The sequence below is a fragment of the Dermochelys coriacea genome, chromosome 3 (genome assembly GCF_009764565.3).
Source record: "Dermochelys coriacea isolate rDerCor1 chromosome 3, rDerCor1.pri.v4, whole genome shotgun sequence".
Taxonomy (NCBI): Eukaryota; Metazoa; Chordata; order Testudines; family Dermochelyidae; genus Dermochelys; species Dermochelys coriacea.
In genome coordinates, this window is record NC_050070.1 from 149,079,003 (window position 1) to 149,096,126 (window position 17,124).

The 17,124-nt window shown below is 39.3% G+C and overlaps 1 protein-coding gene across 8 annotated transcripts in view; it reads left to right on the top strand.

Moving 5' to 3' along the window:
- The window catches only part of LTBP1 (latent transforming growth factor beta binding protein 1), a 391,697-nt gene that overhangs the window by 172,414 nt on the left and 202,159 nt on the right, over window positions 1-17,124 (top strand). For all 8 annotated transcript variants that reach the window (XM_038397049.2, XM_038397051.2, XM_043511538.1 and 5 more), the window contains one exon: window positions 15,043-15,267. In XM_038397049.2, the coding sequence (XP_038252977.1) occupies window positions 15,043-15,267 (225 nt within the window). The remainder of the gene's footprint in view (window positions 1-15,042; window positions 15,268-17,124) is intronic.

The following is a 17,124-nucleotide window of genomic DNA, read 5'->3' on the forward strand; positions in this document are numbered from 1 at the left end:
GTAACTAAGGAGTAAGTTAAACAATATCTGCTAGGGATAAACATTTTATTAATGTAGACTCGGATAATCTGCACCCAAGCTCCTAAAAGAGTTGGCTGTGGAGACCTCTGGTCTGCTGAGGTTAATTTTTAATAAATGTTAGAATACCAGGGAAATTCCAAAAGACTGGAAGAGAGGTAATGTTATGCCAATGTTCAGAAAGAGCAAGTGGAATGACCTGGATAACTGTAGGCTAGTTAGCCTGAAATGTGCCCCAGGATAAATAATGAAAAAGCTGATACGAGATTCAGCTGATAAAGAGCTAATAAATAGGAATAAAATTAATAGCAGTCAACATAGTTTTAGGGAAAATAGGTCTTTTCAAACAAACCTGATTTCATTCTTTGATGAAGTTACAAGTTTGGTTGACAAAGGTAATTGCATAGATGTAATATACTTAAATTTTTGTAAAGTTTTTTTCTTAGTACCATGCAACATTCTGATTCAAAAGTTATCTATGGAACACATGTTAAATGGGTTAAGAACTGGCTAACTGACGTATCACAAAAAGTAGTTGTCAGTGGGGACTCATCATCAACTAGGGACTAATGGAGTGGAATGTACTTCATCATTCCCATGTTCCAAGTGGGGTTCTGCATGGATTATTACTAGGCCTGATACAATTCAACATTTACATCAATGATCTGGAGTTACGTATAAAATCAGTGCTGAAAAAATTTGCAGATGACACAAAGATTGGTGGCATGCTAAATAATGATGAGGACATGTCAGTCATACAGGATGATTTGGGTCACTGGAAAACAGGGACGCTGGAACAATTTGTATAATGGGGGTGCTGAGAGCCATTGAACCAAACTGTAAACCCTGGATATGATGGAAACCACTTCAAGCCAGGGGATCCTGCAGCACACACACACACACCCCGCACCCTTAGTTACAGCACCTATGCTGGGAAAGCTGAGCCCATTCAAACAAAATGCATTGAATACAGCCACACACAAAGTTACATCTCTAGGAACAAGAAACTCAGGGCATATCTACAGAATGAGGGTCTGTATCCTGGGAAGCAGTGACTGAAAAGGATTTAGCGGTCATAGTGGACAAGCAACTCAACAGTAGCTCCCAGTGTGATGCAGTGGCAAAAAAGGCTAATGTAATACTTGGATATATAAATTGGGATGTGGTGAGTAAAAGTAGGGAGGAGATTTTACCTCTGTCTATGGCATCGGGGAGACCAATACTGGAATATGGCATACAGTTCTGGTGTCCACATTTTAAAAAAAAGGTTGAAAAATTGGAAAGGGAGCAGAAAAGAGCCAAAACATTGTGAGCTGGAGAAGATGCCTCATGGTGACAGCCTTAAAGAGCTCAATCTGTTTATTTTATCAAAAAGAAGATTGAGAGTTGATTTGATTACAGTGTCTAAGTACCTTCACAGGGGGGAAATCCCAGTACTAAAGGGCTCCTTAATTTAGTGGAGAGAAGCATGACAAGAACCAATGACTACTGGAAGATAAGCCAAATTCAAATTAGAAATAAGGCAAACATTTTTAACAGTGAGGATGAATACTAATGGAACAAACTACCAAAGGAAGTGATGGATTCTCCATCACTTGATGTCTTCAAATCAAGATTGGATGCTTTTCTGGAAGATATTGGGCTTGCTGTAGGGGTATCTGGGTGAAATTTAATGGCCTGTGATATATAGAAGGTCAGACTAGATGACATAATGGTTTCTTCTGGCCTTAAACTCTATGAATCTATGAAAATTCAACCAAATGTCATTGATTTAGATTTTTAAAATGTAGCTCTCAAAGCTTGAAGTACATGTTCAAATTAATTTTAAAATACATACAAAATTTCTGGTTGACTTTCTGACTACCTTAATTATCTTTTTCAATTTAGTGGCCCAAAAGTTTCCCCTCAATCCACCCAACACCATTCAGCACACTAGTTAGAGAGAGCCTGGGAAAATAATTCTTAGTGTGTTCTGAAAGTCAGCAAACAGAGACTCTGCTGTACCATCAGTGGGTTAGAATGCCAAAGCCTCAGACCCTTCTCTGGTAACTTGCTGTCTCTACCCTGCTCACATATAAATCTGGAAGCTATTAGTTCATGTGCCTTATCTTGCCTCAACCACCACAATACGACATAAGGAGAGAAGCAATTTCTATGGCAATCTACCATCTCCCTAAAACAATTCTTTCACTGAAGCCCAAAATCCCTGTCAAGTTCAAGGTGTTCTTTGGGGGCAAAATTGCAGGTTCCACTCTTTGGGCTCCATGTTCACCTCTCAGTCATTAATAGAAACATGCTTGTATAAGGGGGAGTTCTGCATCTGTGGCATATTTCCCCCTTCCCTCATTGCTGAAGTTTCAGGTCTCTGGAGGTGCTGGGAAAGGGAAAGAGGTAGCCCTCCTAAATTCTGCCCAACAGCATCCTTGAGCCCAGCTATAGAAAAGAAAATAGTGCAACACTTTCTGAAAATACACATGGTTGCAATTGTAATAAGGCAGAGTTAAGGTTATGCTGGTTGTTTAAATATGAGTCAGTACCTTGTTTGGGAAATTTAGCTTTACCGCTGCATGTCATGCATATCTAACATTTTGTTGCTTTTTTAACACTAACAGTCTTGAAGGGTAATGTTTGCACATTTATCTTCACCTTTAGAGTGGTTTGAGCGTGTGTTGGGGGGAACTAATAAGTGATACCACTCCTGATTGATGTAACCATCTTTCTTTTTTCCTATTTCCAGGAAAAATTTAGAAAATAATTATTTTTTCTATTTAAAATAATAACTTTCAAATGCCCAAAAAAGGTCTTTATATTGTAAAAAAATGATAAACTTGTTTCAGCACTACTCTTTGTGGTTAATTCTCTTGCTTTGCTCTGCTGTTTTCTCTCTTAAAACATGCATAATCATGACAGGACCGGCACCACAAAGCTTGTTGTATTTAGCAGTAATTTGTTTTCCTTATCTGGATAAAACACAATACTGTGACATCAATGTTTACCCATTTGGGACTGGGATTGTTACTTTGTCAAACTGGTAATAAACATTGTTTAAATATGATGAAACGGATCATCAGCTGATATAAATTGGCAAAGCTCCAGTGAAGATATGCTGATTTACGCTAGCTGAGAATCTGGCCCAATATCTATCCTCTTGTGCTTACCATATCAGCAGATTTAAAGTAGATTTCTTGTCTGAGTTTAGTCTGTGGCCCAAGAAAATGTTGCGGTAGACTTTTTCCCTACTGGAAACATCTAAAGTACCTTCATCAACACATCATCCTAGTTTTAAGGATATCTCTAATAGCAAATCATGGTGTTCAGTGTTTATATTCTCTTTTGAACAGCTTCTTGTTATAATTTGTGTAATCCTTCTGTCAGGTGGTTAATGGAAGCAAAAAGGGCTGGGTTCAGTAAATATAGGGTCCCCCTTCACCAATAATGTAACTGGTTTGAGCCGCCAACCCAGAAACGAGGAAAAACTAAATGTACCCTCTTGGGGTACAGACAGAACTTCCCCACTCGCAAGCACTCTGAGAGGAGACAAATAAGGAAATCTTTATTAGTGGAAAGGGAACATAGTCATTAACTTGAGAAAACACAGAAACCGAATATATAAGTGAATAAAGAGTAAAATGCTCCTTTCCAGTAACTTTGGCAGTAGTCCATCTAATTCCCTTCCCACCTGCCAGTGAGAATGTCCCACAACAAATAGTCCATTGACTGTACCACTTCCCCCATCCACCAAATCCCACTCACTGTTTGGATCAGTGAGTAGCAGTAGTCTGAATTGTAGGTAGACAGCCTATGCAAACAAAGCTGTCTATTGCAGCACTTTTCCCTTTTCACCAATAGATGCGATACAGTTTTTTCCCCCCTCTGGTGCTTCTGGCCATTGGGCTTACATTTGGAAAAAATGTTTACTTCCAAGAATAATATTTGTTATATATTCACCTTTAAAAAATAATCATATAGGTACTGCATTAAAACATCTCTCAGAAAAAGAAAAGGAGTACTTGTGGCACCTTAGAGACTAACAAATTTATTTGAGCATAAGCTTTCGTGAGCTACAGCTCACTTCATCGGATGCATCCGATGAAGCATGCATCCGATGAAATGAGCTGTAGCTTATATGCTCAAATAAATTTGTTAGTCTCCAAGGTGCCACAAGTACTCCTTTTCTTTTTGCAAATACAGACTAACACAGCTGCTACTCTGAAACCTCTCAGAAAAAGAGTTTTGTCTATGGGTATATTTTCACAGTAATCAGAAGCACAGTTGCAGCACATGTAAACGTACCCGAAGTAGCTCAAGTAACAATAGCAGAGACGCCACAGCAGCACAGACTTCAGCATAGGTTAGCTGCTCTTGAATACATGCCTAGGATTCCATGCAAGCTTGTACAGACTATGCTGAAATCCCTGCTGCCATGACTTCACTGCTATTGTTGTTTGATCTAGCTAGATCAAAGCTAGATTGGGTATATCTTCACATGCTGCAATCACACCTCTGATTGCTGCGTAGATTTACCATTTGTATTGATTTGGGGATAAATCCATGGGTGAGTCTAGGAATTTATTATTCCTTCTATTCTCCCATCTCCATCTCCATGATCAGTTTTTGTAACGAGACATACTTAGACTCTATTAGACTTACCTAGAATCATTCCCACTCACCAGCCTCCACCTCCTTACCCATCGCTTCTGAATTTGAGCCATAAGTCTAAGTATAAAGGAATCTAATATGGTGTAATTTGGCCTTTTGAGGGGTCGGAAGAGAGGAGTGTAGCAAGAAAAACAATAAACGGGAGTACAGGAATGTGCAACTTGAAGTATAACACCACCTACTTTAATTTAAACACCAAGGAGCCAGAAGATATAAGTTACACCTAGTTAGACTACCTTGTAATCAGAAAATGGGAATAGGTTTTGAATATAAAGGAACACTGAAACACCATACACATCACCTCTGACTTTGGTCTTTTGTTTAAAAATGTATAGTATGTAAAGAATTTGAATTAGGGGAAATCAGTGCACACTGATTTGTCACTCCTGTTACAACAAGCTTCTCTTCCAGTCTATGACAAATTGCATTCATTGTATTTCTGTACTACTCCCTGTGCTTTTTAAGTGCTTAACAAATTTTCCTAACACAGGAGAAAGAATTACAAACCTCCATCTCTGCATATATATTAGTGCTGGACAATTTGGAACCCTCAGAAAAAAATCTTCTAGTTTCTGATACATCCAATGGAAATACTATTTTTAATTAAAAGTATTGCAGTTTTCTTGAGAGAGCCGGCCCTGCACATTTTATGCAAAGACCTTGGGATTAAGTACTTCTATAGGTGACTACATTTGAATGGTTGTTAACGTGTAAAAAAAAAAAAGGCAAAGATTAATGGGGAAGTGCAGGGCATTACCTTTTATGTGTATTTGGAAAGGGACCCAAGGGGATGGGAAACTTTTTGACAGCCATCTTCAGCTAATTCTTTGTTACAGGCAAGGAGTTTCCATCCATGCTTAGGGTTTGATTAGATAAGTATGGGCTATTTTCTGAGGATTAGGAGGAATTAGGTCCCAATAATTTGGTTTGTTGCTCATTATTTTGATTGGATTAAAAATTTCAAAGTTGACTACAGTATTAAGTTTACTTGGAACTATTTAGAGGAGTTTAGAGTCATGAAAAGAAATTAGATGATGTAATTGAAGTGACAAACTAGGTCTCAATTGTTTCGTACCCTCTGTGCTCACGATTCCAGCCCCTCTGCTTTGCAAATTATACTCACAGCAACTTTACCAGGATTTGTCTTGCAAATACTAAAGATCTCCCAGGTCAGGTTTCTCTTTCTGCCACTTGACCTGGCTCAACAAGACACCAGATGGAAGGGTCTCACCAAATCTTCTATGACTAGCTCATTTTGAACTGTGATTGCCGAGCCACAGCACTTAGTAGCACTCACAGAAATCAAAGCCAATTACCAATTACCGCTGGAGGATCAGGAGAGTATTTGTAATATTTGCCTATTCCCAAACCAGTTTTAAATGAAACCTGGTACCTTTTAAAATGATAGATTTGTTTATAAATCAAACACAAATCTTGATTTGCTCCATCCCATAGTGATGTATCATTAATAGATGTTGGACAGTTTTGGCACCTAACTTGGTAAGTGTATATTTTGAAACAGGTAGTTTATTTTGCAAATTAGTCTCTCTTTCTCTCTTCTTTTCCCCCTTGCTTGTGAGTTATCTGTCACCAGACTGAAATTTCTTCTATTTTATTTTATACCCCTATTCCTCCACATTGTTATTACTAGACTATAAATAGCTAGGTGATTCCATTATTACAGTGAAGATTTTCCTTTCCTTCAAATACAATTATAACAATGAGCCCAGGGATAAACAGGTTGTAGTTCCTTTATCTGGATGTTGCTCATCAGTGATTATGCAAAAAACTTCAATGTTCTGTTTAAGTTCCTTAAACTTAATGGCAAAATAAGACTAAAAAAGTGTTTGACCAGAACGTGAGCTGTTCAAACAAATACTGGCTTCAAAATCAGTTTATATTTGCCGAGGTCTCTTCCCCAGGGCACTTTGCTCTTTATTAACCTGTATTTCCCAGATGATTGAAAAGAAGAGGCCAGAGTAGCCCTTTCTTTTCTGCTACCTCCACGTACCTCCTGTCCTTTTGAGTCCACTTTATACACATGATAATCTTGTAATTCCAACTCTGCAGAAATTACAGCAGCAGAACTGGGCACCCTATTCACAAAAAACAATTAATTAACCAAATGAAGTATGTTAACAATTAATTAACCAAATGAAATTATACAACCAATGTTTTATTTTCATAGATACTAAGGTCAGAAGGGACCATTCTGATCATCTAGTCCAACCTCCTGCACAACGCAGGCCACAGAATCTCACCCATCCACTCCTACGAAAAACCTCACCTATGTCTGAGCTATTGAAGTCCTCAAATCGTGGTTTAAAGACTTCAAGGAGCAGAGACTCCTCCAGCAAGTGACCCGTGCCCCATACTACAGAGGAAGGCAGAAAACCACTAGGGCCTCTTCCAATCTGCCCTGGAGGAAAATTCCTTCCTGACCCCAAATATGGTGATCAGCTAAACCCTAAGCATATGGGCAAGATTCACATGCCAGATACTACAGAAAATTCTTTCCTGGGTAACTCAGATCCCATCCATCTCAGGGGATTCGGCCTATTTACCCTGAATATTTAAAGATGAATTAATTACCAAAATCACATTATCCCATCTCCTCCATAAACTTATCGAGTAGAATCTTAAAGCTAGATAGATCTTTTGCCCCCACTGCTTCCCTTGGAAGGCTATTCCAAAACTTCACTCCTCTGATGGTTAGAAACCTTTGTCTAATTTCAAGTCTAAACTTCCTGGTGGCCAGTTTATACCCATTTGTTCTTGTGTCCACATTGGTGCTGAGCTTAAATAATTCCTCTCCCTCTCCGGTGTTTATCCCTCTGATATATTTATAGAGAGCAATCATATCTCCCCTCAACCTTCTTTTAGTTAGGCTAAACAAGCCAAGCTCCTTAAGTCTCCTTTCATAAGACAAGTTTTCCATTCCTCGGATCATCCTAGTAGCCCTTCTCTGTACCTGCTCCAGTTTGAATTCATCCTTTTTAAACATGGGAGACCAGAACTGCACACAGTTTTAACATATTTCACTCTACAGATTGCTTGCAAAATTTTGGATTGCTCATAATGAGTATTTCTTTGAGAATTCTGTATTTACCATTTGAAATTTAAGCTGTTTTTATAGTACCCACAAGTTGTTCCGTGTTTTTCTATGAGGAGCGTAACCATTACAATTTTATTGCAGATGCAAATGCTCATGATTAAGAATTCAGTTTTCACAAACTGAACCAGATCCTCAGCAGATGTAAATCAACACAGCTGCACTAAAGTTAATACAGCTACAATGATATTCACCTGCTCAGAATCTGGTTCCATCATAATTTTAAATTTCTAAGCATTATTGATAGTGCCAGTAAATCTGGGTAAATAAAACAAATCAAGAAATAAATAATAAATATTCTGCAATATTTGCCTCCTAGGGCTTGCGTACATAGCTAGTTAGGATATGGCTAGCTGGGGTGTGAATATACAGTGCACTAGCCTGCCCTGTGCTAACTGATCAGGTGGACCCTGCTACCGTGCACTAGAGAACTTTTAGTTCATGGTGCCAGGGCCCACGTGGCCAGTTAATATGTGACAGGCTAATCCGCAGTACATTTATACCTCAACGTGCTACGCGCTTACTAGCTATGTAGACGAGCCCTTATTTGCTGTTTCAGAAACATTCCTGCCAGCAAGCTTGCTTGCTGTAATATTCACAGAAAAAGAACATGAAAGGAGTAAGAATACAGTCTAATTTGTTTTAAATATTCAAACAAATCTTCGCAAATAAATTTTCAGAGTATGTATCCAACTCTATCCAGTAGGTTGGAAGTTTGCAAGCCAGCAATTCTAGCACAGCCCTCTGATGGAAAAAACGACAACCTTTCTGCTCACCCATTATTTTCTCAACTGACCACCTTCTAGAGAGAGGAGAAACAAATTAAAAACTCTCAGTTGCTTACCTTCCTACACTCATTCCCATCATGGAGAGCACAGAGAAGAAAAATATTCTAAGAGACTTTATGCCAGTTTCCCTGGATCACTTTTATATAATGGATCTCCTACCTGATTCTGGGAAATAAATCTTCACATCTCCCAGTGAAGTCAATGGCAGCAATGGGTTCTCGGCACTTCTCCGGACCAGGCCTTAGGTTTGTACATGAGTTGGATTTGATTTCCCATGAGAAAGACTCAGAATTCTGAATGGGACATTTGTGGTTTTATAGAAATTCCAGAGTTGGGATGGTCTAGACACTTTCAGGTTCGGGACAAAATTTCTGAAAACAGGTGCCTAAAATTAGGCTCTGAAGCCTCTATTTAGCCACCTAAATAGTTAGTGTGATTTTCAAAACTACTGAACAACCAGGTCTCACTGCCATGAATTATGTAAGTGGAGTTTGGGTTAATTATAGATTCATAGATACTAAGGTCAGAAGGGACCATTGTGATCATCTAGTCTGACCTCCTGCACAACGCAGGCCACAGAATTTCACCCACCCACTCCTGCGAAAAACCTCTCACCTATGTCTGAGCTATTGAAGTCCTCAAATCATTGTTTAAAGACTTCAAGGAGCAGAGAATCCTCCAGCAAGTGACCCATGCCTCATGCTACCCAGAGGAAGGCGAAAAACCTCCAGGGCCTCTTCCAATCTGTCCTGGAGGAAAATTCCTTTCCGACCCCAAATATGGCGATCAGCTAAACCCTGAGCATATGGCAAGATTCACCTGCCAGATACTACAGAAAATTCTTTTCTGGGTAACTCAGATCCCACCCCATCTAACATCCCATCATAGGCCATTAGGCCTATTTACCATGAATATTTAATTACCAAAATCACGTTATCCCATCATACCATCTCCTCCATAAACTTATCGAGTTTAATCTTAAAGCCAGATAGATCTTTTGCCCCCACTGCTTCCCTTGGAAGGCTATTCTAAAACTTCACTCCTCTGATGGTTAGAAACCTTCGTCTAATTTCAAGTCTAAACTTCCTGGTGGCCAGTTTATACCCATTTGTTCTTGTATCCACATTGGTGCTGAGCTTAAGTAATTCCTCTCCCTCTCCTATATTTATCCCTCTAATATATTTATAGAGAGCAATCATATCTCCCCTCAACCTTCTTTTAGTCAGGCTAAACAAGCCAAGCTCCTTGAGTCTCCTTTCATAAGACAAGTTTTCCATTTCTCGGATCATCCTAGTAGCCCTTCTCTGTACCTGTTCCAGTTTGAATTCATCCTTCTTAAACATGGGAGACCAGAACTGCACACCGTATTCCAGGTGAGGTCTCACCAGTGCCTTGTATAACGGTACTAAAACCTCCTTATCCCTACTGGAAATACCTCTCCTGATGCATCCCAAGACCGCATTAGCTTTTTTCACAGCCATATCACATTGGCGGCTCATAGTCATCAACCAATACTTCAAGGTCCTTCTCCTCCTCCGTTACTTCTAATTGATGCGTCCCCAGTTTGTAACTAAAATTCTTGTTGTTAATCCCTAAATGCATAACCTTACACTTCTCACTATTAAATTTCATCCTATTACTATTACTCCAGTTTACAAGGTCATCCAGATCCTCCTGTATGATATCTCGGTCCTTAATCATAGAATATCAGGGTTGGAAGGGACCCCAGAAGGTCATCTAGTCCAACCCCCTGCTCAAAGCAGGACCAAGTCCCAGTTAAATCATCCCAGCCAGGGCTTTGTCAAGCCTGACCTTAAAAACCTCTAAGGAAGGAGATTCTACCACCTCCCTAGGTAACGCATTCCAGTGTTTCACCACCCTCTTAGTGAAAAAGTTTTTCCTAATATCCAATCTAAACCTCCCCCATTGCAACTTGAGACCATTACTCCTCGTTCTGTCATCTGCTACCATTGAGAACAGTCTAGAGCCATCCTCTTTGAAACCCCCTTTCAGGTAGTTGAAAGCAGCTATCAAATCCCCCCTCATTCTTCTCTTCTGCAGACTAAACAATCCCAGCTCCCTCAGCCTCTCCTCATAAGTCATGTGCTCTAGACCCCTAATCATTTTCGTTGCCCTTCGTTGCACTCTTTCCAATTTATCCACATCCTTCCTGTAGTGTGGGGCCCAAAACTGGACACAGTACTCCAGATGAGGCCTCACCAGTGTCGAATAGAGGGGAACGATCACGTCCCTCGATCTGCTCGCTATGCCCCTACTTATACATCCCAAAATGCCATTGGCCTTCTTGGCAACAAGGGCACACTGCTGACTCATATCCAGCTTCTCGTCCACTGTCACCCCTAGGTCCTTTTCCGCAGAACTGCTGCCGAGCCATTCGGTCCCTAGTCTGTAGCGGTGCATTGGATTCTTCCATCCTAAGTGCAGGACCCTGCATTTATCCTTATTGAACCTCATTAGATTTCTTTTGGCCCAATCTTCCAATTTGTCTAGGTCCTTCTGTATCCTATCCCTCCCCTCCAGCGTATCTACCACTCCTCCCAGTTTAGTATCATCCGCAAATTTGCTGAGAGTGCAATCCACACCATCCTCCAGATCATTTATGAAGATATTGAACAAAACGGGCCCCAGGACCGACCCCTGGGGCACTCCACTTGACACCGGCTGCCAACTAGACATGGAGCCATTGATCACTACCCGTTGAGCCCGACAATCTAGCCAGCTTTCTACCCACCTTATAGTGCATTCATCCAGCCCATACTTCCTTAACTTGCTGACAAGAATGCTGTGGGAGACCGTGTCAAAAGCTTTGCTAAAGTCAAGAAACAATACATCCAATGCTTTCCCTTCATCGACAGAACCAGTAATCTCATCATAAAAGGCGATTAGATTAGTCAGGCATGACCTTCCCTTGGTGAATCCATGCTGACTGTTCCTGATCACTTTCCTCTCCTCTAAGTGCTTCAGGATTGATTCTTTGAGGACCTGCTCCATGATTTTTCCAGGGACTGAGGTGAGGCTGACCGGCCTGTAGTTCCCAGGATCCTCCTTCTTCCCTTTTTTAAAGATGGGCACTACATTAGCCTTTTTCCAGTCATCCGGGACTTCCCCCGTTCGCCACGAGATTTCAAAGATAATGGCCAAGGGCTCTGCAATCACAGCCGCCAATTCCTTCAGCACTCTCGGATGCAATTCGTCCGGCCCCATGGACTTGTGCACGTCCAGCTTTTCTAAATAGTCCCTAACCACCTCTATCTCTACAGAGGGCTGGCCATCTCTTCCCCGTTTTGTGTTGCCCAGCACAGCAGTCTGGGAGCTGACCTTGTTAGTGAAAACAGAGGCAAAAAACGCATTGAGTACATTAGCTTTTTCCACATCCTCTGTCACTAGCTTGCCTCCCTCATTCAGTAAGGGGCCCACACTTTCCTTGGCTTTCTTCTTGTTGCCAACATACCTGAAGAAACCCTTCTTGTTACTCTTGACATCTCTTGCTAGCTGCAGCTCCAGGTGCGATTTGGCCCTCCTGATATCTTTCCTACATGCCCGAGCAATATTTTTATACTCTTCCCTGGTCATATGTCCAACCTTCCACTTCTTGTAAGCTTCTTTTTTATGTTTAAGATCCGCTAGGATTTCACCATTAAGCCAAGCTGGTCGCCTGCCATATTTACTATTCTTTCGACTCATCGGGATGGTTTGTCCCTGTAACCTCAACAGGGATTCCTTGAAATACAGCCAGCTCTCCTGGACTCCTTCTCTAAATTGGCACTACCTCCCAGCTTTGTATCATCCGTAAACTTTATTACGCAACACAATTATGCTGAATATATTAATCCACATTACTTAAAGTTGAAATATGGTAATAAAAGTATCTGTATCCTACCTTTGAGAGGGTATTTTTATGATTATTGATTATACTTGATTATTGTCCTGAGTATCCTGCACTTTGTTTTAACTGATGTTGTCTTGCACAGTTCATTCTTTAGCTGATTTGGAAATATCATTTTGTGATTACCAAGAAAAGGAAAACAGAAGTTGTTAGATGAATTTATTGCAATATGACAATGCTGCTTGTAACCTTAGTACTTTAGTTTGCCTTTTAAAAGCCTATGTAAGTGGAGGAACCCAGCAATTTAAGATGTGAGTGTGAGTCCAGAATCGGCTCTCTGTTACACTAATCTCAATCTAGAATAGTTCAACTGACTTCAGAGGAGTTACTATAGATTTACTCTGGTTTAACTGAAAGCTGAATTTGCCCCATTATTTCATTACGTAAAGAGACAGAACTGACAAGAATGACAGGTTTCTTATGGCTTAGGAGCTCCTCAGAGAGAATACCAGTTCCCACTTTCTAGTTTCCCAGAATGCCTCTCTGCTGATGCAGCCTTTCAGAGAATTGTATTTGGAATTTTTCACTGTACTCCCTTGTGATCTAAAACCAATATCACATTAACATTGCACACACTGCCTCATTGTTGCAAAATATTTTCAGAACAGTTATTACTTATGCAAGAACTCAAACATGTTTCTATTTTAGGCCCCAATCCTGCAAAGGGATCAGAATATACAGAAACTGGGGTCCCTCTGATGTCATGCTATTGCACTAGAAGTGTTCATTTTTGGCTGCTCACAGAGAAGCTGATTTTTTAAGAAATGCCAAAACCTTTAAGAGGAAAAGCCTTTTTTTTTTCAAATTAGAGACAATTTTGTGTGTTTCAGTCACTGCTCAAATCAGAAACATTTCTCCTTTCTTTGAAATGACTACTTTTTCTGTAAAGAGAGCTGTTTTTTCCAGCTAAGTCACAACAACAGTTTGCTGGTACACACCATAAGGCATGGGTTAAAGCAATCAGTATTCTGAAAGCTGCTAGATCTTTTTATGCTCATTTATAGTGTTACAGTTTTAGTCCTTTTATTATCAGTTCCTATAAAATGAAAACAAGATAAGCAGACAACAGTTATTAAAAATATATTTGTATAATAGAATGGAAAAACATTTTAGGTTGTTTACATTTGTATGTAGATATAGTAATACCTATCTAATGATTAGACAAACAAGTTTCAAATCCTGTCAATATTATGTGGTTATACTTCCGCTAAAAGCCAATCCAATTGCTTATTTTTCCAGTGCCTTTTATACTCCAAACGAATTACGCAGCTCAGTTGGAACTCCTGAGACTTCTAAATCTCCTGCTTTGTCTTGTTACAACACACAACATGCACATTCTTTTCCGATACTGACCTTTTATAGTAGCTGTAAGATAGCAATATGCAGTGGTTGTCAAAAGATTACACCACTTGGATTAGTAGGGACAATGTACACATACAACCTGCCACTTTCTGTAGCTTCCAAATTACCTTGTAATTCAATACAATCAAACAGTATAAATCTAACAAAATATCAAGATATAAAAAGAAAAATTATGGCTTACAAGTGAATGCTATATTATCTCTTCAAGAATCTTATACTTATGTAAAAAGAATAACACAAATGGCTTAAGCTTATCCTGAGCAACATCATTTTGTATTTTCTGCTTGATTTAGTTTCTGAAAGTTTTTACAATACAGCTAAACTATAGCAGATTCTAAAACACTCTGCTCTATTTTTAGAATGGAATGAACCTCAGATATAAAATACCACTTATTGTTAAATATTCACTTTTATGGCTTGGAGATTTAATCTTGCACTTAATATTAATATTTTCTATGTTTGATCTGATAAATTACATAGACATGAAAGTACATGTTGGCACAGAAATAATCAGCCATAGGTAGGTGTTTATGTAGGTGCTAAAATAGTTTTATAACTTGGAACTTATGTTTCTGAGATTATTGGAATAAAACTAGTTGGCGTTTTAATTATCCTAATGGATAGTTAAAAATATTGGCTCATGTCAGAAAAAAATATATATATAAAGCTACCCTGAATAGGAGACAAATTTTCAAAGAACAACCAGAGCACTGAGGGAAATGGGAAATTCACCCCCAGCATTGTCTGATCTGACAGGGTTTTATCCCTTTCTCCAAAGGGGACATAGGCCTCAGGGTTTTCAGAAAGAGCTAGATTTTCCAGGAAGTAGTACCCACACACAGGGGTTTACACAAGGGATGCTTCTAAACATAGCATTCTTTTTGTCATATGGTGAAATATAATCTATTAGGTTCCTAGGGAAGAAATACACACACTGTGCTTGATGTGAAGCGAGCCAAACACGTGAACCACACAGAGGTAATAAGCAGGGTGCTTGACCGGGCCACTAAGCAAGTAAAAACCTGTCTCAAATGGACAGCAATTCCACAAATGTCAGAAGAAGGAAGGCCCAGATCTCTCCCTTCTCTACTGCTATCAGTAGCACCATGATGTATATTCAGATAATGCTAAAAAATAATGGCACCTGAAGAGAAATTAACAACATCTCTGTATTGTTCTGTTTTTTTGCCTTTCAGTTATTTGTCACCTTCCGTGCATGAATGGTGGCCAGTGCAGTTCTAGAGATAAATGCCAGTGCCCTCCTAATTATACTGGTAAACTCTGTCAAATCCCAGCAAAGAATGCCAATACTCCAAAACTTTACCATCAACCACAGCAGGCAAGCAAGACCATTGGATCACATGTCATCCACTCTACTCATACTTTACCACTGACTATGCCTGGACAGCAAGGAGTAAAAGGTAACTTTTTTTCTCTCATGGATGCTTTTCCCTTTGGAGCTAGTTTTACTTTCGTATTGTGGCTGTCAGACCAGTAATGATAATGACATATGTCTACACAGTTTGAATCTAGATACCACAGCTTCACTCCAGAGCCTAACCGAATGATTGGAAGTTATTTTCCTTAGGTGGTTGGAATAATAAGAAACACAATGTTATTGACATGAATTTGATAAGGTAATTTTACTTTAATTCATGGTAGAATTTAGTCCAGATCACAGAATTAAAAAGGGTGCCACATTCTTTGGTATAACAAAGTTCCCTCCTGTCAGGTGCATAGCCAGATTTCACCTGGGGAAGGACAGAAGACACTGTTCCAGAACACAGTCTGTAATTTACCTGTGACTGTTAAAATGGCAAGCTATTAAGTTCCCACTAGTGTGGGACAGAGTGTGGTTGTCTTCCAACATAATTAACTTGATTTTAAAATGAAAACAGAATCCATGTTTACCCTTACAATTTGCCTCTCATTCTCAGTGAAATGTTGTATGCAGAGGTTTGTTTTTTGTTTGTGATCCTTTTAACTTACAGAGGCCAGCATATGGATCATAAATATCACTTCAGGAGTTAGAGAGAATTTCAATTAAATACAACAATATTTCCAGTAAGGTTGATGAAATCACAGATAAGGTGCTACTGCTATCTAAACACTGAAAAGTGTTTATTTAAAAACAAGATGAATCTGAGAAGAAAACCAGTAATCTTGCCGAATGAGATCAGACTCACTTTCAGCCTGCTAGCTACAACTGACATGTTGAAGATGCTTGACATTGTTTGATAAAAAATGAACTCAAAAGATTATTTATCAGTCTGTTTCATCCATGTTAGCTTCTGGTTTTGTGGAGAGTCCCACAATTAAATTCCACAGTTCAGTAATTTAACACTAATTTTTTGTTTGTTTGAATAACCAACCTGATTTTGACTATAGTTGGTAACATACAGCCTACTTTTCCATGTGGTTGCAACTGAATTAATACATTTTAAAAATAATTTTCTGTTGGGATTAGATGTTCACAGTTACTTTCTGAATTGCTTTGCTAAAAACAAACCCAGGTTAATTGTATCTTTATGGCAGGCATAATCTAACTTAATAACTCTATTATCAAAACAGGCAATAGCTGTGTAAGAAATACAAGTAGTCATCTACTAGGAAACATTAGAATTAGAAGTTTCTCTTAAGCTCCCTCTCCATTTTTCAGTAAATCAGACTCTGCGGGACTGCTACCCAATCTATTGGAAAACAGGTTATTTTACCAGTGTGGAAATTCTAGACCTTATCTTGTGCTATCAAAATTACTTTGAACTTTTCTTTTAAACAAGAGGATCAAACTGCTATATACTTAATGTGAGTGAGGCTTATTACTACGAGCATTCCAATAGAGGTTAAGATATCCTGTATGAAATGGTGACCCATACAGAAGAATAGCTCTTTTTATGTTTGGCCATAGTCATCCTTCAGATTTAATGTACAAGTCACTAGCTTGAAAAGTACAGCAAATTTTTTACTCATGTGAGGAATTTTCCTACCTCTTTGGAAGGAAGCTCCCCATCAAGGTCATCACCAGTCCCATTGCCTTTGCCTGACATTTCCATGTCCAAGTGAGGACATCGACCAATGGGGAGAGGAATGCTCCTTTTCTGGATAAGAGGATGAAATATATCATCCGTAAGAGATTGGCAGAAAGCAAAGTTGAAGAGTGCAGCTAGACAGAAATCGAAGACCTGGAGACAGAGGGTCTTGGGATAAACATTACCTGGAAGGAAGCACTTTCATCTTGATTTGTCACAGTCTTGAATTGGCTGAACATCCCTAGCACA